We start from the raw sequence: 22385 nt of genomic DNA on the forward strand, positions 1-22385 counted from the left end.
TGTAACTAGTTGTAACTATCAGGCACGTTAACAATTCTATTTTCCAGGATATAATAGAAAAATATTTGTCAGAAAGGAAAGACACAGTGGTAGGAGAAGATAGGAAAATCCACAGTAGTATAAGGCCATCATCGGAACTACTATACGCACAGACTACATTTTGTGCTTCTCTTTGAAATCCCTTGCGTCTAAACTGAATAATTCTTTGTGTAACTACTTCTGAATATTCAATTCTTATTTAACTATACATTCTAACAATATGTTTTTGGCACTTAGAAAAGCAACAAACGATCTCTGTACTCGAGAAAAAGTTCACTTTCTGGATCAAGAAAATTCTCAGCGAAGAGCGTAAATCGTCTTTGAATCTACATGAAATTAATTCTACGAATCACAGCAATTATCAGCTTATTCTGAGAAATAGTACTGTAGGAATGTTTATTATAAATTAACAGAAAAGAACAGTATGATAAACACAATATTGTAACACTCTCGCAAAATTGAATATAATATCGCACTTCACGAATTCGCTTAACACTATTTCTACGTCTCAGCAACACGATAAACTTCTCTCGATCACGATTAATTCAACTCTGACCATTACCATTACTGTAACAAACCCTGGCAACGGTCATAACACTCCCTGACAACATTAACATATCTTAACAACGTTTATAAACAATCAGCCACGTCTTTCGCTAACGTCACACCATCCCACAGTACCTTGAAATAAAAAAAAAGAAAAGACACGAAACCCGTTACTGTTCTTATCAAGCTGACACGATCCACACGCTACTATTAACTGTAATTAAAAAATTAATACGTAATATCGACATTTATCTAAGTAAAAATGAACTGTAAAACTTGTAACCCTTCGTCTAAAACGTTGTACACGATCAGCTTCTTCGCGAACTCCCTAACAGTCGTTAAAGAGCGATAAGTGGACACGCAAAAAGGATTTTCGTTTGACCTTGGAGTTTGGTCGAAAGATGTCGAAGTTGTAAAATGCTGGCAGCTCGTGCGAGAGATATTGCTGGCAGACGTTTAACTTCTGGTGCGTAAACATTTTTGTCAGGCCGCGGATCGCCACCTCGCAGCGGGATATATCCGTCGTTCGCTTGTAATTTATTTCTAAGGTGGCTACGGCGAAAATAGCCGAAGCTGTACGCGCACTCGGTCCACCGTCTATCGGAATCGCGAGATATCGTTCGATGCTCTTGAAGTTTACGCTAATGCGTTCCTCGTAACTCGCCTGTTACTATATTTCACGAAGATGAGAACGAATCGATTGAGAACGCCAGTGGAAACGAAAGAAGGTAGAATTAACTGTTGAGTAGTAGGTACCTGTTAAGATAGCTGTAACTCGCTGAGCTCGAATATAGGACTGTTTATGGTTGCAGTTCCGTGTATTTCACACCTGCAGAGTTTTTATGTTTGTTAAGGATGGTTCAACCAATAAAGGGCCAAGCAATATATAATTTATTATTACATTGTAAGTACTTCGATTTCTTCGAATTTCATACGATCGTAGAATTTAAATGGAAGGAATACCAACGAAAAATATGTTTCCAATGATAAACGAACTCTTGGAAATATTTTCAGGCTCGCAATGTCTCTTTATTTTTCAATATTTTCTATGTTACTTGGCATTTCCATGTTTCTACGATCTTTGGAGCTTCTTAGTTTTCTATTATCTTCCAGTTTCCTGATTTTTGCTTTATCTTTTTAAAATTTGTACATCTTTTTCTCTTTAGATTTTCCACCTTCCTTGGACTATCTCTTCACATTTTTAACGACTCCATCCGCCATAAAAATTTGCTTCAATCATACAACGAACCGTGTCTCATTTATACCGTGCAATTTTATATTTATAATTTATAGAATTCGAATCGCACGATGAATGTGTGTTTATCAACTTTCGTCGAACGAGAACACATGAAAGAGAAGATATTGTTTGACATCCAAACGTTTCGTCTGAGAACTTGAGCAGCCAAACTGCAATCCCATTGGTAGGAAAAATCCAGAGAATCCGCCGAGAAGATTTACGCCCTGCAGATTTAAACCCATCGCGAGTAACAAAAAGATTCAAGCTCGTTAGAACAGACTTCCAATGCCAATTTCCTCGTGCTGTTGAAATTTTGTTTTACCCGAGAAACGTATTTCAGTCACGCGCAAGTAGGTTGCTGCTATTTAGTCGCATGAAAATTCCACCGTGATCCGGAATTAAAAGCGGAACAGAAGAGCTGGACAACTACACGACCAGCTGCCTGATATTCCAAAACGACCAACTCGTCTGCTCGGTCTATTTTGTCCCCAGCGTAATTTGGCTGGCTGTCTGCTCGCATTATCCTGACCTGGGATAAAAGCGCTAGGTGACATCGGTGTGCCGGAAGCCTGTGTCCGTAGAAAACTGGCTGAATCGCTCGTCTCTCTGGTCTGCGTTCACGCTTTTCGGTGATATAATAAAATAGCTTTCGGTATGACCAACCATACTACTAAATGGAATTCTAGTGAACTATGTTTACAGAATGATAAAAGGAAAAGCAGCTATGGCTTTAAGAATTTGGAGTACTCGACAAAACGAGTAAATAAAAGACACTTTCAGACTCTGTCATTCCCAAATTGCGTACTATGAGGTAATACAAGAACAAACGATGTTACAGCAAACCAATGCTACAACGAACAGTTTTCTATGAGAAAAGCTGCTGCAAAATGTAACTGTTCTATTCTAAGCAACTGTTGCTTGAATTTATATATGTTGTCTTTCTCTATTTGTCGAGGCAATTTGAATTTTCACAAGACTATTTCGCAGTGTATTAGTTTCTTCAAAATTAATAATCGAGATTGCGAATTACTTTTTATTAAAGAGAAGGTTTAACTGTGCGTGGGGTTTCACGTGTTATGGGTGTGTAGAATGCGTAAAAGTTGAACGGATTAATTCGATTAATTAGATCACCAGACTGAAAAAGATTTTCCCTAAATACATATACATATTTTAACACGTAAATAGTCACAAGCAGTTCGTCCATAATTTTTCTGTCTATTAATTCCTACAAATATTTCGTTCTGAATGACTGACTTCAAGCCAATGGGTTCTCTAATTATTTTGAACAATGTACACGAGAAACTTCATGTATTATTTTACATAACGTAATCAATGCAGATTATTAATGAAAATTTTCTCCTCGAAGCATCCGCATTTTTAATTTGCATCCCAACAGACAAGCGTCAGACAGATCTGACAACGACTCGATATTACACTCGCGTCGTAAAGCCACGCGTCGTCTCGCATCCACAGCGCAGATTCGCAACATCTTGCGCTATATTTCATTTTCGCGTTCGATCTCCGTACGATCACCCCGGCTCTTTGTCCGATCGTTACGAACGACCAGTCCCTGACTTTTATTCCCCGAATAACATCCGCTTGGTCGACGCGTCGGGGAAAACGGCCGAAAGCTCGCCTGGTCGCAAAAGACCGAAATGTTTATGCAAGAGTTGGCGAGAGAAGAGAGTCGGATGCGTGCGAGGGTGCAGCCTCTTACACTTTGAACAATGTCGTCCAGTTCAACGACACGTGGTGTATTGGCGCCGCTAGTCTGGCGAAACAGACGACACACAGTTTGCAAAACCGCTTCTAGCTCGGCGTTCTTCATTTTCTTTTGCGCGTCGTCGACGTTGAACCACGCTTGGTGATTAGCAAGCGTCTCGCGAGACGCTAAGGTTTATTTGAATTTTGCGCGAAGCAGGAAGCAACTATTTGCTGCAACGTGGCCACGGGACTCTTTGCATCTTTCGTGGCTTATGGCATCGGTTTCTAGAATAGGTTCGTATATTCTCCTGAATAGGATATTTTCCTAGGCCAGACGTAGAATGTTAATGATAGACGCAGAGGCTAACAAAGAGAGAATTATTATGGAAAGAAGCGTGCACGCAGAATATGAAATTTTAGGTTTCACGATAGATCAGCAAGATCTTTCCGTAAAAGGGCTCATATTTTTATCAAAGCGTGTTATTTCTTCACGCGATATCTATAACATTTGTGTACTTATCAATATACGAAGTAAGAATATTTTATAGCAAATCTTGTTACAATATGAAAGTTTATTCAGTTTAGATAAAAAGATATAGATAGAGTTCTTGTAGCCTTGATATTTGTTTGAAACTATTTGAAATTTCGAATTACGTTAAATATTTCCTAGAGACATCGTATTGTCTTCAAAGTAGCACTTAATTCGTCTCCGTGGTATAACAAACCTGCAACTCGCCGTTGAAACTTACAATCAATGAATCTTAGTTGTTAGAACGACGTTAAATTAATTTACATAAGATCGAATCTTTTGAAATTCCTCAAATTCCTACGAACACTGAAGATTCTTCTGCTCGCGCGAAATGTTACAGACAAATGGAAACATTCAACGAAGGAATTTTGAAAAGAAGAGATACGAAGTATCGATCGATCGTCACATTTGGTTACGCGTGGTATTGGGTCAAAGTTCTCATTGTCCTTCAGATCAGCAAAAATGAAGTCACGTAGACGATGGAACTAACTGACGATTGGTTACGTTCTGAGAAGTTCGTCTTCCTTTTATCGCCAGTTTGTCATACAAAGCATCTATCAGTGTTCAGTGATGAGAATTGCTTGATCTTCCCCATATTCACGTGATCGACAACGCGTGTCGACTGGCTCGTATGATACAACTATGTATCGTCTGTCGCTCACCCCATATCCTGTATCCTGTGTCGGGATATCGGATTATCACGCGGTAAGCGCTTTTTCTTCTGCGGTTCTGCGTTGCCGCCGCCTAGTCCTTTTAGAATCGTTTTCTCATCGTGTGTCCCGCTTCGACTTCGTCGCCTGCCAACTACTCCGTATCTCGTTTCTCATGAAGTTAATGTAGTTTCTTTGCTTTATCTATGAGAAGCTTTTGCTACTGCAACTTGTAAGATTTTAATCCTTCCATTGCTGCAACTGGATTGCCACGACTTTGAATGTTCTCTTCGTTGAAATAAGAAAATGAATTATAAATTAATTTACGAAACAGACTTCGTATGAAAAATTTATCATTCACTTTCAACGAGATTTTCACATACCTTCGCGTATCCGCTTTATCGATATTTTATTGTTCTTTGGTTTGGATTTCTCAGCGTATTGAAAGCGTAGTCTAAATGTCGGCTGAATTGTAAAATATAGATGAATCTTGAGTTTAATGGGAATTCTGAATTTATATGATTTGGTAACTCCGTAGAATTTGTTAAATAAAAGTTACTTTTTTATTTCGGATAACTAAGAAGGTAGAATCGTGGAAACGATAAAACGATGAAATGTATAGTGAAAGGGATATCGAATTAGAAAAATTGCAGCAGAATCTACATATCAAAATTTGTTTGACGATTGTAAATCTTACATTTACTAGAAGTTGATCGAGTTTTGAAAAAGATCTGGGAAAACGATAAACACGGTAAAACACAAATCCACTTTTATCAAAGAATTGTAAGAATTCTAAATTACGAATGATATTCCGGTAATATTAAAATCAGTAGTTCTCAGAAACATACCTGTAGTTTCTTTTTCTGTTTTGCTGGACACTGATATCCCATAAATCCCTGTCACTGTCGTTCGTGAGTCAAGGATCATGCGGTGTTGAAAGAGGCTTCTGAAATGAAAGCAGCAATAAAAAGGGTTAATTTTTACGAGTCGTTTAAGTGAAACGTGGTTTCACGGATGGTCGTCAAGGTCGTGTGAAAGAAAGGTCGAATGTCTTTAAAGAAAAGTATTTGATTTCTTGGTTGACCGCATATTTCTCGCGGCCGTAACACAGACCCTTCGTTCTTTCACGCGATAAGTTTCTCGATGAAGTGGCCTGCTTCCGGAAAGACTTGCACTTCGACGAAAGCCATTCTCCAATGATTCTTCGAAATTCAATTAGTTATTCTCTAGATTCTAATGATAATTACTTAATAAATACTCTATAACAATCCACTACATTATTTATATATGTATATCATCGACTCTCATATTATAAAAATTTTAATTTAATCCTCGTGGTGAATTTTTATTTTTATTCAGGAATTTAATAGGTTCAAGCACATAATTTAACGAACAATTGTACAGCGCAGGAAAGATATTTGGTAAATGATTTCAGGCTTTTTACAACTTTCCGAAGTTCTAAAATTACAGGAAACTTGGCATTACCGCGAAGTACGTAAAATACGTTGTTCAGAGACATACAATAGAAAAGAAAATTTTAACAACCAAAGGAAGATTAATGAAAGGTGTAAAACGAAATTCTAACAGCCATTTCAAGGCACAAATATACAGGAAAGAATATCAACGATATAGCGAAACGCGAGGAAAGATAAGAAGCGTTAAGACTGAGCGAATTTTCCACAAGTGAAAATAGCCAAGGCAAATTAATAATAAATTCTCTTAAATGTAAGTGGCTTTTCAAATTCTAAAGACGTTGCAAGATTCTAAGAGGCATATTATGTCAGAATTGTATTCGTAAACTATTCACTGATAATCTATGCTAACGCTTCGCATGACCTAGTCTCTTTAAACGAGATTAGCATTTCCAGCCCTATTAAATTGCCTACATACAGCTTTATTGATCTGGCTCGAGCAACGAATAATAGAGACATTGTATGGATCAGAGCCAATCACGTCGACTAGTTTAGCCGTTTTACGATACGGTAGAATACAAATAATACGATTAAGTCAAAGACGATATCGCACCTTGTATAATTTCTATATACAGGGTGGTTGGTAACTGGTGATACAAGCGGAAAGGGGGTGATTCTACGCGAAAAAAGAAGTCGAAAATATAGAATAAAAAAATTGTTTTTTAATTTTTTTAAAAATCTACAGTGAGATCCGCTATAACGAGACGTGATAAAGTGCGTACCGAGCGAAAATTCAAAGTCGATTTTCTCGAAAACAAAGCCTCGAACGAAAAATTTTTATTCTATATTTTCCACTTCTTTTTTCGCGTAGAATCACCCCCTTTCCGCTTGTACCACCAGTTACCAACCACCCTGTATATATCGGTGTCTTCTGGAATTGTAGCGTGTTCGATTGCCCCGCAACATGTTACAATTTTATTTTTCACCTGGATGTTGTCCGATGCAACGTTTTATAACGCTTTACGTTCCTATTTTAAGTGGTGAAGTCGGAGAAAGAGAAGATCGAAGATCTTGTAAATTCAACCAACATGAAATTGGAAATCGTTCGTATTGTTATTATATCATCTGCGGCGTGAAATCATCGGATTGTAAGTGATCAGAATGAATTTCGAGTTAAATTCGAATCGATTTGAGTTGTAAATTATGGATCGCAAGGAGTTGATATAATTTGCTCTGAGTTATAACTTGTAACGACTAGAGCGCGGATATTTATGCAAGTTCGTATTTTTACGAATATAATTTAAAAAAAGAAAAGAACGTAGCTTAGAGAGAAATTTATTTCATCTAATAAACATCCTGCTACACTTTAGATATTTCGTATATTTTATTATACTTCTTACGTGTTCTGTATCTACCGTACGTTCTGTACATTTTTGCATCTTCAGATTTCTCACAAACGCATAACTCACATTGAAGCGTCAAAGCATCGCTTCGCTTTCCAAGAAATTCACTAAACCAAACACTCGCACAATGCACGAGCGTCGTCTAATAATCATAATCGCTGCGCTTGAAACGGAAGCAGAGCTCCCATCCTCTATTAAGCGGAGGTCCACTGTCCGCGTATCTCTGTACCCGGTAGGCGAACAGCATAATCGCTGTGGACGCTGTCCTAGGCTCGCCGAATCCCTTTTTCTCGGTTGGATCGTAGCCGTGTGTCGTTATGCAATTGTACAATGCGCACGGTGTCTGTGTCGCCCACGCGTCGACATTTAGTAAGCGCGTTTAATCTCCTCGGACGTGACGTAAAGTCCCTTTGTTCCGCCACACGGTCCACGATACTAAGCGAGTGGGACGTCAAAATTTCTCCTCTCATTGTTCGGCTGCAACCGGCTTTAGGCTGCACGCTTAACGAGCCGCGGTAGCAAAACGTTTGATCATTATCTACGATGAAACTTTTGGGATAGAACCAGGCATCCGTGTCGTGTATAATTTCTTCGTTCGTTGGAATCGAGTTTACTTGGCCAAAGTTTGCTTCACAGAGACAAGATACTCACAATGCCTGGACATCTTTGAGACGTCCAAATTAGGTATAAAAAGCAATAACATTCCTAGTTTTTATAGGATTCGTAGACGAGTCTCGAGGGAAGGTAAAACGGCTTGGAATCGCGTCGAATAAATCGTAGAAAAGCTTGGTGTTTTAAATGCAGATTTGTAAAAAAGAGGAAATTGGTCGAGGAAATGTATAGGTTTCTATAATAGAAGACGAAAGAAATTTCTGTTCTATGTAAATGCAAGAAACTTAGCTAACTCTATCGTAGCTTTAAATTTCCAAAAAGGTGTGAAAACATTCTCAGATATTTATCGGTATCTTTAATATGTCTGAAACTTGTACAATTTTAATCTTTCGATAAAAATAGAACGGTGGAATTTCGCTCGAGCCTTCGACGAGCCAGTTTGCATATGAGCGTCGTGAAAGGTCAAAATTTCATTTTTTTTCTTATTGTAGCTGAGTCTTGAAAATCGTAGCAAATATTGTAATAGGTAATAGGTAAACCATATGATCGTCATTGCCATTTTTACTTCGTCCAAACGAGTCTTCCTTATCTACTCGCAAGTACACGAACTACGTTTCATCGTGTCGCGAACAACGTACGAAACAATGTGCCAGACAGTCGTCTATAGTCTGTACGTGGAGACGCCGACAAAAATCGACCAGGTTATCGGTTGACCCGCGATTCTTATTTTGGCCGCGAATCGCGTTAATTAATTATACGAGTTAAACGATCGAGTATCTCCAGTTGCGACGTATCCGTCGATTGGGTCGCGTATCACAAACGTTTACGAGGATTATCTGCAAGTTTGTCCAAATATTGTTTCGAGGATGAGTTACGTTAGGTCACTACAGTTTATGAGGCATGTCGACGGGATCGTGAAATCGAAGATTTATGTTTCGTGGGATGTTATTGAAGTTTTGTAAAATTAGAATATAAGAATTAATAGGAAATAGGATATGATAAAGTACGTATTTAATACGTATGTAAAAATACGTTTTATTAATTTTACGAATATAATACATTTTTATGGCGGAGTGTACAAATTGTATTTTTTTTTTTTCTTATAAATAGAATAAAATTATCTTACGGAACGTGACAGGTCCGTTTACTATAAGAAAAAATATAAGAAGTTCCTAGGACGTGTTTTTGAATTACCGTCAGTGTTAATTAACTTTTGGATCCTTCTTTTTTGTAAAAACAAACTTCTCTGGTCGAATTAAAATATTTTTAAATAACAGATTCGATATTAATGTAATATTAATAAAATGCTAATGTAATAGCCTGTAAAAACAACATGCAATCGACGTGAAATAACAAACCAAATGAATTATTTAATGTTTCATTATGTTTACAATTAACTGGATATTTAGTAGTAATATTCACCCGTTATATATAATTTATTTAAGTAGGTAAGAAGGATTTGATTTATGATGGCGATAATGGAAAAAGTACTCTACTAAAAACCTGTTTTAATTTGCATTTCATGAATGAAGTATTACTCTAAGCTACCTACTAAGATTACGAAAATCGTGCTATGGAGTTATCCGTAACTATTGTATAATCAGGTACATACGCGTGTACAAGTGTCTTTAAGCCACTCAGGTCATTAACGAGGATTACATTGAACACAGAGGTACTTGATATTAGAAAGCTAGGTCGTTGCTACTGCACTTCTACCTCATTCAGACATTCAGTCTTTCACTGATTTTCTATTTGTAATTGATCTTCCAATCTATAGAATTTCTTGTAATTTAATCCAAAAATTAAAATCTACAAAAAGCTGTCAATTAATAAAATATCATTGTACGACACGAATATAAAGAAATTTTAATTAGACGAATATATTAAGTTGTCCCAAAGGTTCCTTTCGTTTTATAAGGAAATAATAGATGCGCAAGATTTTTTGTTTTATATTATTTTATTGAGTTACGTATGTAATAGAACAAAATGTATCATACGTAATAAAAAAAAAACGTGCATCTATTATTTCCTTATAAAACGAAAGAAACTTTTTGGGACAACGTGATAGAAAATTTTCAAATGTTTCAGATTATTTCATTCTCAATCTAGTCGATCAGTTTCCAAAATGGCACAAATATAAATAATTTTTCATTATTTCAAACGATATAGAGATATCAAAAGATTTAGATCACTTTCAAATTATTTAATCTACAATAATGCAATATTTTCATTAATTCTTAGCAGAAACTAAGTAGAAACTCAGCAGAAACAAATTTTATTTCAGATCAGGTAATTTTCAAAGAATCTCAATTACTTCAGCTCGGTCAATTGATCAATTGTTCAATTGGTTTTGTTAAACTGCCACGAACACAAGCGAATTTAATTTCACATCAGATAAACACGAAAGAATCTCGATTATTTCAGACCACTCGATGCTCGACAATCCAATTCAAACACAAACAAATGGTAATTATTTCGAATGAGACAAACACCAAAGAATCTCGATCATTTCAAATTACTCAATTCTCGGTAATCGAATACCTCGGTAAATTCTTAAACCGCAGCCACACCTAATTAGTCAATAAAATTCCAAAAATTTCTCGACCAATGGAATCTCCTATTTGCATATAAAAAGCCACCGACGATTACCATTGCTAACCGATTTATCGATCTAGAGCTTTCAAGGAAATCTCACAAGCCGATCCCCATTAATCTTTCAACATGAGTGAAATATTCCACGATACACTTCCTCCTCGAACAAAAGTGCAGGGAAAATCTGCATCGGTGTTTTTCCAACTTCGAATGCCATCGCTAATCGTATACTTGCATCGTGTTCAGTCATCGCATTTTGCGCAATTAGATCGCACGACAGTACTTTGGACGTTCTCCATGCGACAGTTCTATGAAAAATTTACAGTACGAGACAAAAGTATCGTAGTTGGAATGTAGAAATAAGCAGAGAAATATTTCCGACGTTATTGAATAGACGGTGAGTCAATGAAAACGATGAAGTTCAGTATCTACTGATTTTATAAACAAATGTTTCAAGTGTAATTTATTGTATTTCAGATGGCTCATTGCATATATCATCTATATATATGTATGCATTTCTATTCTTGTATAATATATGTTATAGTTCCTGAGTCATAAAAGCATATAAACGTTACTCATAAATGTTTATAATTTTCGGTTCTGTTTCAAACTTTATCCACGATAAATGACGATATTTGAACATCGTAATAACGCTAATGAAATTTCAAAATCTGTGCACACGTAATTTCATATCATAATAAAGGTGTGTAAAAGAATTGGAATATTTTGTCGAAGTATTTCAAATAATAAGAAATATGTGTGAGATTTTGTATATATATAGGCAACAAACGTACGAATACTTTTGTCTTTTACTGTACATGATTCCCGCGCCATTTTTCCAATTATCGGCCGACTAATCAACCTGACGTCTAATCAACGTCATGAAATTTCGTCTTCTCTTCCGTTCAATCGACGTGGTTATCTGAAAGCCAGGAAATCGCTTGTCGTTGGAAATCAGCTTAATGAGCTTGCGTAACACAGATCGCTTGTACGTGGATCTGACTGGTTCGCGGAACGGATGAATCGCTGATAGATCGAATGGCAGAATTTTTTACGATCGTTTGTTCCTCCTCTTCGTGTTTAATGAACGTCGAAGGTTGACGTTCGAGAAATTCGTCGAACGGATGAACCTCGCCCTTTTGCGGTTGTCTATGGGATCAGTCGTTCGGTTAGTCATTTAAGGTTGGGATTTTATTATCTACAATATAATTCCCAGACATTTAAACATTTTGTAACACTGATGATTTCAGTTACCATTTGGTTCTTTAACAGCCAGCAGATGTATTTCAAAATGGCATTTTTTCATCCGAGAAATAATTTTTACATAATTTTACGTATTTCATATTTTCGACGATTAACCGATTTGTTACTACGTTAGCACAGATAGATAAAATTTTGTCACAATCAGGACTCTGAGCATAATAATTTTTACGATACCTGATCCTACTACGCACAATCCTCGACAATTTTAACTAACTTCGTAACTGCAGATTTAGGGAAACTGTCGATACAAAATTGATCAACAATGTTTTTTCTGATATCGTTTTGAACATGGTGAATCATCGATAGAATTAAATGGACAGCATATACAAGATTCGTACGGGTCGTTGTTGGCCTCGGACGTATTAATGGAAGATTCAGCTTTGTTTCTTGCGATTTCGTTGCTGCTATTTTAACTTAACAGGAGCGAAGTGTTTGGATACTGAGATCAGTTTCTGTTGATGCAGCGTGACGAGTGCTTTAATCGAGAGCAAAAGTGCACAGTTGACGTGGCGATGGATATTGAGAAGCCTTCATAACGATATTTTTAATGTAATTGTTGGATTCTTCTTGAGAATGCGCGAATCGAGCAGACGAATGACGTAGAACAGAAGTTTATCGACAATGACGTTGAATCGTGCGATTTTGAATGAGAATATTTTTTCTAATTAATAGTTTTACACGCTGTTTAATTTTCTAAACTTATGGCAAAACTGTATGCAGCACAGCTAATAATAAGTTTGTAGGAAGATTATAAACTTTATTTTCTCGTCTATCTATCTGTGGTCGCTTGTACTCGTACGTTCATCTGGGTCATTTGTTCTTTTCGGTGGTAGATCGACGATCAATCATTGACGTTGTAGAATCGACGTTATTATGTTAAAGTAAAAAGTTTTTCAAGTATCGAATATTCGAATAAAACGTTAATATAGTGACAGTGACGTTTATTTTCTAATATTCGACTATTACTATAATACTGTAATTATTAATTCTTTCATCTAATTTATGTAAGTTTTCTTTGGGTTCGTCTTAATGTGACTTTTAGAAATCCTTTGTATCGTCTATATTTTTGTTTGATATTTATAGTTGCAAGGAATCTTTCGCTTCAAAATTTAGAAAATATGTAACACAAAAAAGGATTTGTAAAATTTGGACAAATATTTGTACGTATCCTTTTGCTTTGAATGGTGTAAAAGTAACGTATCGTTTCTGAATGACTTCAAGTATTTATCGACTATTTGAAAGGCAAAGTAAAGAGTATTGAGAATTTGCAGCAAAGAAGCGAGTACTCGGATCGATTCCAAAACGCTCGATTGCGATTTTCTAAACTTGCTGTGCAAAAAAGATACCACGATCAGGATAAATTCGGCGATTCAGCAATGTGTTGCGTTACAAGGGACAGTGGAGTGAACCAATTGATTCGATATATCCAATGTTTATTTATAGTATTTCGTTTATACATACGCATGACCACTCGAGTCTTTCGAGTGTCGACAAAATGAAGTCAGAAACCGAGTATTTATACTTTGATTATGTACTTAGCAATAAGTATTAGAGAAATTTGATCAGACTCGCGTTATTGTTTAAATAATATTCTGAAGCGTCAGGTTTTTATTTAACGAAGAATCGTCTACATCTCCAAAAGATATAAATTTTCGCGATCTCGAAAAGTAAGGAACATCTTCTATTGAATGCTGTTCGCTTGTTGAAATTTGCAAACTTTTTATCAGAGAAACTTTTACCGAGAGACGTGTGAAAATGACGCGGGTAGATGCAAATTCAAAATTCAAACTGAAAAGTATTAATAACGATAGTACATTAATTTATTTCTAATAATAATAACGAAAATATGTTACAATTTTTATCCAATGAAGATCCCATAGTTTTCGACCGTTGTAATATTAAAAAAAAAGAAACACTGTCAAATATCCTTCAAAATGGAAACATTTCCTTTTCTCTAACCCTGACGTTAACAGAACCCTATAATATTTGTTAAAATATTAAATGAAGAATAATCATCAAACATCTTAAAAACACAAAATTTCTATATTTTTGACTGTAGTATTATATTAATAACAGATTTTCATCTATTGATGAAAATGACGCAATGAAGTCACACGTGATTCCGCAACCAGAAACGTTGCTGAACGGAGAATCGAGAAACCTCGTGCATCGTTCGAATGTCGCGCATGTGCGTCTCGATAGTCAAGGCTGATGAGATATCTGGAAATAATTTTGATTTTTCTTCTCGCGAGATGAGGGTCAATTAATCGATTCCAAGTAGCCGCATTACGCAATGATCGTTGCTCGTCGTTCGCACGGGCGCCTTCTTTTTTCACGAGCTTATCGCACGAGCGCATGCTGTCTGACAGAAAGAAAAAAAAATACTCTGGCGATTAATTTTAATTTCAACAGCGAAACGCGGGGTCATCGCGCGAATTCCCGTTTAAATTTGTACCGTGATATCTTAATGCTGAATCGGCCTCGATAAGACAACCGTCGATCTATCGCCATGCAGAACGCACAACGTTCGATACGTTTGTTCATCTGGAATACGATGAATTCTCAGCCAGATATTATAGCTTGTAAAAAAACTGTAATTTCGAAAGTTTGAGTAAGATACGTTAGAATTTAGGAACTAAGCCGTACAGCAGAAACAAAGCTCTGGATGAGGCTTCAAATGTTTGAATAAAAAAGTACTGGGGTGATAGATTTTGAGATTGAGGAATGAAACTTAACAATTAGAAAAATAATCCAAAGTTAGAAAGGTATAATAATTGCTTTTTAGTTTCTACTATATCTTATATACCTCGTAAGTTTAGAAACGTTAGATCTAAGCCGTTGAACGCGATTATCGAGCACTTTGCTTAAAATATTACGTTTGTTTGTTACAGTGATGTCGAAAGTGGAGAAATCATCAAAGAAGCAGAGTGGTTCTAAGAAAATCAAACTGTTTTCTCAGAAACCCGACTTGGAGTACATTCAATTGATGAAAATCAGTGAAAATCAATACGAGGATCCACGTAAGTTCATAAGAACGATTGTTAACTTTGTTTCTCTTTGAAAAACCTTTTTTGTTTACTAAAAAATAATCATACTATGGTAAAAAGTGGAAAATAATAGTTTATTACATTTTCACTGGTGATTATAAATTTGGAATTAGTTAAAAATTAGCTTTAAATAATTAGCTAATATCTTCCGTCATTATTAGTTATTAAAAATAAATGACGTAATTAGTGATATATATATATATACATAGTGATTTGAATTATTACCGAATTTAGGAATTTATTTTGAATCTTTTATTATTCTTTTCTCTAACAATGAGAAACATTACCGATGACCGCATTAAGATCGATAATATTAATTCGATCATTGTCGAGGCAGGAAGAACAGGAATAGTATGTTTATTGTTAAAACTGGCAAATAGGACAAATTCGACTAGAATGAATAATTTGCGGAGTATGTTTGTTATCCAAGCTAGCAATAGGATCAGATCACTTGTTATTCAAAGTATCGATGAAATTAATTTAATTTTCAATACCAGTGTTTAATTATTATCGAAGCTAGCGATTTAATTATTTCGTGCATTCGATCACCATAAAACAATAGTAATATTCAACTCAAGAAAATTCTACGGTGTATTTCTTACATATTTTTTATGGCAAAAGGATCAGTTTCAAAGTATCACACTATTCGACATAAATTTATCTTTAGACTCGTTTCAAACTCTACCAATTCTGGTCTCGTTACACAGTTAATGAAATTTCGAAACGTTCCATATTTCATTTTCAAAATAGTATAATGTTTTCGTGAAAGATCTCTTTGAATATTCGAATATAAACGCACACTGGAGGAAGACATTTTCGAGAATTATACAACGCCTAGTTCAACTTGGAGGTTTCCATAGTATCAGTCATCATTGTTTGAAGCCGTAGTTTGAAACCTGCCCGTTTGAAATGCAGGTCAAACGTCGGAATAAATTTCTTCTAAACAGAGATACGATCTAAACCCGGAAGTTTCGGCCCACGAAATTATGTAACGCTTTCCACGGATTGCGTGCAGGACACCGTTACGATGATTGTCAATAAATAAGTAGCATTTACCATTCCGGCATTCGCTCGCACCATTCTTTGCCATTACTCTGACACGGACTAACTGCAAAGTGTCACTTTAACGATGATGATGCTTAACACGCTACTCGAACCAGTTAGCAGATCGTATTTCTGGGTGAATCAGGAAAATTATAATTGTCCAGTGTCGCTTAAGCTTGCACGATGATGGCGTTAAACGTATTGCTGGAAACGGTGGATCGTATTTCTGGCAAGTTTATGGCAGTCGCTGAGAAATGGGTAAGGAGGTAGGTTTAACTCGTGCAATGGTGTTTTTAGGTGGCCATTAATCGTATAATACGGGATCTGGAGTAATGGGTATTTAAGTAAGTGAGTTTACTGTTGTTACCCGCATAGTAGAATAGCGTTTAATTGTCTTATGGATAATTGTGTAATTGCCTGACTACGTTCTTTGTTTTATTTTTGGAAAATTGTTGGTGTCAGGATATGCGATTGATATTTAATTCATCAGAAAACGAAGGTTCGGAATTTTAATGGAACTTTTACTTCTTCAGATAATGTTACATCTTGAAATTCTTTTAGGTTTGAATTCTTCGAGTCCAGCGTCTCGTTTTTAAACAACTCTGTGTCGTCTAATTGCTACGCGAGATTCCAAACTGCTAAACATCCTTGGTCACTTGAATTGTTTATTTCCTTACAAACGATCTCTCTGGCCAAGTAGGTTGGCTCTTCTATAAATCATACAATATGAATAATTTGACAATGCTTGAAAATATTATACGTATACGTCGTCTCTAATGTATCAAAATTGCAGGAAATTTTTGGCAATTGTCATTATAAAATTTTGGCATTGTACAAGGCTGTCCTCTTTGAATCGACTCTCAAATTCTGGCAAATTTGAAATATTTGTCGTAATAATTACGTATTTACGGGAGATTTAATAATTCTGCTCGACGATAATTAATGGAATGCATAGATCAACGAGTTGCATTCGATCCTTGGTATATTTTCCGCGTTTTAAATACTCAAAGAATATTTTCTGATTTTCCTTTTAACGAGGAGTTGGTTCTCGGGAATATTTTACGAACCGTTGATTACGCAAATTTATATTTTTATAACACAACCAGGACTCAAATAGAAATTCAATTAAAAATTAACTGATATTACTGATATCGTAACTGATATTTGATTTTCTACGTTTCGTACATTACGATATGTTACGCACGTTTAAATTTTCCATAAATTCATAACCATGTACGGTTTACTCGTTTGGTAGTCCACCACATAGATACATGTAATAACAAGGAAACGTTCATCCTCGTCGAACGATCGTAAGGCACACAGCCGTTTAGATCGGGGTCATTGAGATCGTTGACTGGATCATCGATCCCATCTTCTCTGTACCGAAGGCACGCGAGATGCGCGACAGAGCAGGGCGATTCAAATTAGCGCAATTAGACCGCGATGCGTTTGGCTACGTGTTCCGATGATGGAACGTGCACGCGTGATCCTCGAAGCGTATCGGCGTGTGGCCGTGGCGAACCGTGTACACCACCTTTATCAGGATCACGTTCGCCTCGTTAGGCTCTCGATTGTGCGAGACGAGCCGGCGCATACACGACGATAAAAAACAGACAACGCGAACAGAACCAGATATTTATAAAGAACGCGATCGTTTCGTATCGAACTGCGATCGCGATTCTCGGAAATGCGAATCAAATGCAATACCATTGCAGAGGGTGGTTTTGTCCGTGGCGGCCGCCAATCTCCGAAAGACTCCAAGCTTTCTTGAAACCGTGGAAATTCGGATTATTTCGAATAGAGTATAGAATCTCGTTTAAACGAAATTTTATAATATTATATCAATATTAATGTTATAGCTGTTTATAATTTCTTTCTTGTCCACATTGTGTGCTATACATGTGTTAGATGTAAATTTGAAATTTCATTAGCATTGTAAAGAGAAACATTAGATTCCAAGCTTTTTTGAAACAGGGAATTTCGGATTATTTCGAATAGAGTATAGAATCTCGTTTAAACGAAATTTTATAATATTATATCAATATTAATGTTATAGCTGTTTATAATTTCTTTCTTGTCCACATTGTGTGCTATATATGTGTTAGATGTAAATTTGAAATTTCATTAGCATTGTAAAGAGAAACATTAGATGCCAAGCTTTTTTGAAACAGAGAATTTCGGATTATTTCGAATAGAGTATAGAATCTCGTTTAAACGAAATTTTATAATATTATATCAATATTAATGTTATAGCTGTTTATAATTTCTTTCTTGTCCACATTGTGTGCTATATATGTGTTAGATGTAAATTTGAAATTTCATTAGCATTGTAAAGAGAAACATTAGATTCCAAGCTTTTTTGAAACAGGGAATTTCGGATTATTTCGAATACAGTATAGAATCTCGTTTAAACGAAATTTTATAATATTATATTAATATTAATATTAATATTAATTAATATTAATATTATAACTGTTTATAATTTCTTTCTTGTCCACATTGTGTGCTATATATGTGTTAGATGTAAATTTGAAATTTCATTAGCATTGTAAAGAGAAACACTTGTCATTGTAAAGAGAATTTGTAATCCGATAGTGTGACTTTGTTATAATATGAAGAATTAATTCATCATGTATTTATTACACAGTTACTGTGCTTGATTTGTTTCTATTTGTTCGTAGAGTTTGCATCATTATGCATTTACAAGCAAATGTTTGGTGAAATCTACTATTATATTAACGTGGATGGTTATTTAATAACGTAACGAGAATTCATAGATAGTGAACCCACACGTTTGTGCATTTATGGAAGAGAAAAAAAACTATGTTTAATTGAAAAGAAAGCATACGTTTTCATTTTCAACAAACGAATGAAAAATCACTGGAATGCATTACAATTACACTCTGGGTGTTACAGAGTCTATGAAAAATTCAATTCTACAAAAATATACACGATCTACGTATATACAAAATATTTATTCAGAGCATGTTTTGTAAAACAAGATTCCTTTTTTTTCTTTTTGTAAGTTCCATTTTTTTATCTGTATCGATGAAAGTATAATCGCCCACTGTCTAATTATAAAACTGGTTTTAATTATGAAACTGTTTTCGTCATTCTCACGTCGTTTCATAAATTCCAATGGTTATGGTAACTTCATTCGCTATCTACGCCATAATGTACGCGTGTTAAGTGCGCCTCGAATACTCGAAATACAAGGTACGTGCTAGCTGGTAACTAGTTCATTTGTTGCTGGTAATCGATGACAGTCGCACGAACTTGGCAAAGCGAAGTGACAAGGTGCGTGACAAAATGCGTGACAAAATGCGCCTGTCGCATTCAAAACGTTCCTCTATACTGTACAACCTGTACTGTACACGGTTGGCATGGTTTTCTATCTGATTCCTCAACCCTCTGCAAACTTGTTTTACGGAAAAGGCTACTGTTTCATTAACTGTTTCCCGATCGCGTGACTATTAATTTTCGCCGATTATTTTTTCGCCTTAGGACAAAAATAAATCATCGATGCTGTTTCACCTCATAGCTCGTTCTTCCATACAACACGCAGTCTTTGAATTTAGTATCGTTTCTATCGTTGCTACGTACCTTCTTCTTCTATAGAATATTTATATATAGAAATATATAAAACGAGAAATTTTCTTATTTTAGCGCATTTGTTTATAGGCTTGTATATTTGAATGGGGAAATTGGCGACTTTATATAAACACCCACAGCGTATTTATAATGCATTCTAGTGAATTTGTAATTGTTTGTTAAAGATAGGAATGTATACTTTTTCATAAGTTAAAAGAACTATCGTTCTTTTCGTTAAATTTTTCGTCATATTTATTTTTACTGTTTTATGTCGTAAGATCGAGAGATAAAAATTCTTTGAAAATGCAAACGCGTTATAAAGCATCATTTTCTCATTAAACCGTTTAGAGAAAGAAGAAGAATCGATGTACAATTTACAAGTTACAATAAAGTTATTTAGTCCAGAAACTTCTGCAAGGATATTAACTACTAATCATTCGTAACTCAGTTTATTTAACGAATTTCATTTGTAAATTTTACGAAAGAAACCATTGATCGATGTATCTTTACAAATTCATATCTCCAGGAATAAAATTAAAAACACGAAACCCAGATAGAAAATTATTTTACCTATTATGTGTTTAAACGAATATTATATTTTAGATATTCACAAATCTTTACATTACGTGCATTCCGTGCATATTTAGCTATTTAAATTTCCCATAAATGCATAAGAAACCATAATCTATTTAGTTATGGCAAAATATATATATACATATAATACAGCGTTATAAAATGAATTATATAACGTCATAGATTAAAGCTACAGTTGTGTTTACAAACTTCAACACACGGCTCAACCGTGTTGAAGTTTGTAAACACAACTGTAGCTAAATACAAAAATAGATATATATATCAAGGGTGTGTTTTTGTCGTTACAGCGGACAAATACACAACAGCGAAACGACACCACAGCGGTCATTTCCGACATGCTACGGCCGAAGTATGGGATCCTCACCCTCAGTACGAGTTCACCGCCTTTGGGAGACGGTTCCGTTTACGTTTAGCTCACGACACCAGTTTCGTGTCACCGAATATTATGGTAAGATAACGTTCTATATATATATATCCATTTCGATCGATTTACGATGCAATTTAACGGGTTAATTTATCGAAACGGCAACACGCAGACGGCCAATTCAATTTCTTCGCTACGTGCCGATCTTCAGATATGCTTTTATTGGCCACTAATCCTGTTACGATTATCCGAAAAGTTATCTCGTCGCGTGTGTTATTACTATGCTAATGTAGGCGATATCATCGTCGATGCTTCCGTGCCGAAGCTTGCATAATTTTCCTTCCGTGAAATGTGATGGACGAGGCGTTAAAAGCCGCCTCGAGTGGTAACGTCGATGATGAATTATTTATCGCCAATATTAGATAACTAATCGATCCTAAATACAAAGTGGTGTACCAAATCATCGAAGAAATTATTCGACGTTGTTACGTATTTAACGAGCAGTTGAATTTGCAGAATTCTTCGAGAAAATAAATTTGCATACGGTGTAGAAGAGGTTTTTAAGATTTCAGTCGAGCTCTATCTTTTCCTTGACGGAAAATGTGACGAAGTTAATACTTTTCAAAGATTCGTGGGATAAAATTGTACAGGATGCTTTTCAAATATTCTGACAAATTTTCATAACGTATTTTTATAAACACGCAGATCTTATAAATAATTTATCAAAGAATTCTATTGACAATATGCGATATTCAAATTTACGTGTATGTATATGTTTTCCAACATCGATGAAATATTCTATCTATTCAATCGTACCGCATTGTCGATCGTTAAATCATTAAACCGAGCTTACGGTACTTTTATCACATTTTTCTAAAATCATTCATTTTGAAACCATGAACTTTCATCGAAGCATTGATAACGTTACTTCTATACGTTTTTATTCTTACCTGTGGAAAACAAGGATTGTTATTTTACACATTTTCTACATTACACCTCGTTTATAAATCTTCCAGAAACAGTAAAACGTGAGTTGAAAATTTGTTTGCTTGGAGAAACCTTTGCAAGTTTGTTTATTGTCAAGTGAACGTATATCAACCATAGAAGATTGTATCGCTGAGTCTGGAACAATTTTACGCTTTCCTTCCCTCGTGTATCAAAGTTTACTGCTCGTTCTGAATTTTTATGTATTTTCATCGAAAACACGGCCATAGTTGCAACCTTTTTGTTTCGACATCATTTACAATACGTGTTACTGTAACGCAATATTCTATCACTTTCGTAATTGAATACATTTAATTATGATTTTTTTCTTTCTGTTTGCGTAGATTACTCACATGACTGAAAACGCCAGCAGAAGGGAATATCCGGGCCCTGAACTTGGCTGTTTCTACAGCGGAACCGTAGACGGCGACCCATACTCTGCTGTCACCGTTAGCCTTTGCCACGGAATGGTGAGTCAGAGTCGCACTATTATCTTTATAATGATTATCTTAATCTCTCTTTACTTTTTACTTGTTGCAATAAGAATTACATACTTCAAATATTTATTAGATAATCGTGCATCATATGGATGTGATATTTTGTACTGCGGCGATCCAATTTAATCGTTTGAGTCCCAAGCAGCGCGATCGCGTCGTTTAGATTTTGCATCGTAAAGTCCCTGTACATTTGAACGCTACGGACGACTGACGGTATTTTGCATTTCATTATTATCTTCTCGGTAATTTTTATTGAACAAAACTTGAAATAAAGTAG

The 22385-nt window shown here is 35.5% G+C and overlaps 1 protein-coding gene across 1 annotated transcript in view; it reads left to right on the top strand.

Annotated features, from left to right (window-relative positions):
• Positions 1–22385, top strand: part of LOC117205317 (disintegrin and metalloproteinase domain-containing protein 23-like) — a 101520-nt gene that overhangs the window by 24131 nt on the left and 55004 nt on the right. The window contains exons 2-4 of the mRNA XM_033443598.1: positions 14879–15007; positions 20551–20711; positions 21956–22081. Coding sequence (XP_033299489.1) covers positions 14879–15007; positions 20551–20711; positions 21956–22081 — 416 coding nt within the window. The remainder of the gene's footprint in view (positions 1–14878; positions 15008–20550; positions 20712–21955; positions 22082–22385) is intronic.

The sequence above is a fragment of the Bombus bifarius genome, unplaced genomic scaffold, assembly GCF_011952205.1.
Source record: "Bombus bifarius isolate JDL3187 unplaced genomic scaffold, Bbif_JDL3187 scf7180000007988, whole genome shotgun sequence".
Classification (NCBI taxonomy): Eukaryota; Metazoa; Arthropoda; class Insecta; order Hymenoptera; family Apidae; genus Bombus; species Bombus bifarius.